This window comes from Galeopterus variegatus, unplaced genomic scaffold (assembly GCF_000696425.1).
Source record: "Galeopterus variegatus unplaced genomic scaffold, G_variegatus-3.0.2 Scaffold7175, whole genome shotgun sequence".
NCBI lineage: Eukaryota > Metazoa > Chordata > Mammalia > Dermoptera > Cynocephalidae > Galeopterus > Galeopterus variegatus.
The window spans coordinates 38362-40468 of record NW_007733286.1 but is presented as its reverse complement, the minus strand read 5'-3'; the positions used below and the strand labels follow the sequence as shown (position 1 = coordinate 40468).

General features: G+C 42.7%; 1 protein-coding gene across 1 annotated transcript in view; it reads left to right on the top strand.

Annotated features, from left to right (window-relative positions):
- The window catches only part of LOC103607148 (catenin alpha-2-like), a gene marked incomplete at its 3' end in the record, with an annotated part of 66460 nt that overhangs the window by 47225 nt on the left and 17128 nt on the right, over positions 1-2107 (top strand). Inside the window, exon 2 of the mRNA XM_008591684.1 lies at positions 1655-1825. Within this exon, the coding sequence (XP_008589906.1) occupies positions 1655-1825 (171 nt within the window). The remainder of the gene's footprint in view (positions 1-1654; positions 1826-2107) is intronic.

The following is a 2107-nucleotide window of genomic DNA, read 5'->3' as shown; positions in this document are numbered from 1 at the left end:
ATCTTCCTGTAAAATGGTAAGAGACGTTTTTTACTTTTCCTTGCATCTTAATATAAATTACTTTCAGTGCTATCATTAGCTTTATTTAAATTAGCTAGGTTTTGCTTAGTAGGTAAGGAGTAACCATTAGTATACAAAATGAATAAATTGCTTTACCCTGAATTAAATAATCTTTCATATTAACTCTACTCTTCAAGTTTATTGATGCTTTTATGCTGTGTGCTCCCCTATATGAAGCTCCATTTATGCTTTCTCCCAGTCCCCTCTGCCCCAGGTGGATATCCACGTACTGATATGGTATCAGTCTCATCCCAGTTAATTATCTCTCTTTGTTTCCTACTCTTGAGGTCCCTTTGTGCAAATATATATCTGGCTCCTGTATTGTGTCAGTATTTACCATCAACTCCACCTTCTCTGTGGTCTCCACATCTAATCAGTCCCCAAACCTGATGTTTATGTCACACAGATCTCACTCATGCCCCTTTCCTCTCGTATCACGTTCCTATGTCCCTGATCCAGGCCCTCATCACTGTTCTCTCAGACTAAAACTACATTAGCCCAATTAACTGGTTTCTCTGCTAAAATAATCTTGCAAAAATAAAAATCTATTGATGTCACTTCCCTCCCTGGTGAGGATACAGTCCAAATCTCTTATGTGGTGTTCCAAGTGCTGCCACCTCTCCCCAGCCCCTTCCTCACGTGGCTTCCACAGAGCTGCTCTTCCCTGCACTCAGCATAGGAGCTCCAGGTCCCAGAGCCTCACATGGTGTTCGTGCTGCCTAGGACGCCCTGCCCTCCTTTATGTTCCCGGTGAACACCCTCTTCTCTTTTTTACAGCCTATCAACATCGCCAGCTTCGTCCCGAGTCTCACTCCACATGAGTAAATCACTCCCCCCTCTCCATTGCCTGCATTTCTCATCATATGTCTACTATGGCACTTAATCGCTGTATTCTGATTTTGTGTCTACACACCTGTTTTCTCATGAGGCTGTGAATTCCTTGAGACCAGTGCATTCTTAGTCCATCTTTGTCATTCCAGAGTCTAGCACAGAACCTGACGCAAGTATGTGCTTAATAAACATTTGTCTAATTCATCCAATTCTCTTCTAAATGTTCTCTGTATTAGATGATTAGTTCCTAGCAGAGGATTCGAACACTGGATCTTGAGTATCTCTATGGCCTGTTCTTGTCTGATTAGCTCAATTAAGAGTACAGTGTTAGTGAGGGCGAGGTTTTAAGTTTCAGTCTTCTGTGGGGGAGGTAACTTTGTACCTCCACTGTTAGTAACCTCAACCAGTTGCCTGGTAACTAAGGAAAATTTTAGTTCTAAGGGAAATGAAGAGAGAGGATGATTAAGCTCAGAGTAAATCCATATCGACTGTTAGACAGACTTAATTAACTATATTCCTTATTGATGTTAAAAGCACCATTTCACACTTCAGTGTGAAATGAGCACCTTGTTTTGTCCACAGCACCTGTCCGTGTGCACTGATGTGCTTGACTTGAAAGGCTCTCTGCTGTGTTGGAGGGACCCGAAGTGCCACCTGGTCATCAGAGTTTTACAATAAAAGTAGTAGTCATCCATTCACAGATCTTTAGGATTGCCAGCTTTGGGACTGTCTACTCACTTGCCTCTCTGCTTTTGTCTTCCAGGTGAGACCATGCGGATCGCCTCCTCTGAGTTTGCTGACGATCCGTGCTCATCTGTGAAGCGAGGCACCATGGTGCGGGCAGCACGGGCTTTGCTTTCGGCTGTAACACGCTTACTCATCCTGGCGGACATGGCGGATGTCATGAGACTTTTATCTCATCTGAAAATTGTACGTATGTACAACTTATCAACACTTGCTTTGTGTGGGTGGCAACATTGATCATGTGCATTTCAGCTCTGAACTCTTCTAGAGTTGTTTCACTGCTTACCAGATCACTTGGTTACTTGCCCATGTGGTACACCCCCAATTTTTCTAATATCAAAATTATATTCAATAATCTATTCAGAAAGTTATGTAAGAATTGCTTTTCTTTACTTAAATCACAGAGTTTCCGTTCCCGTTACTTCCTGGAGTACATAGCAGTGCATTCTTTTAGGATACTGAGCCCGGACTT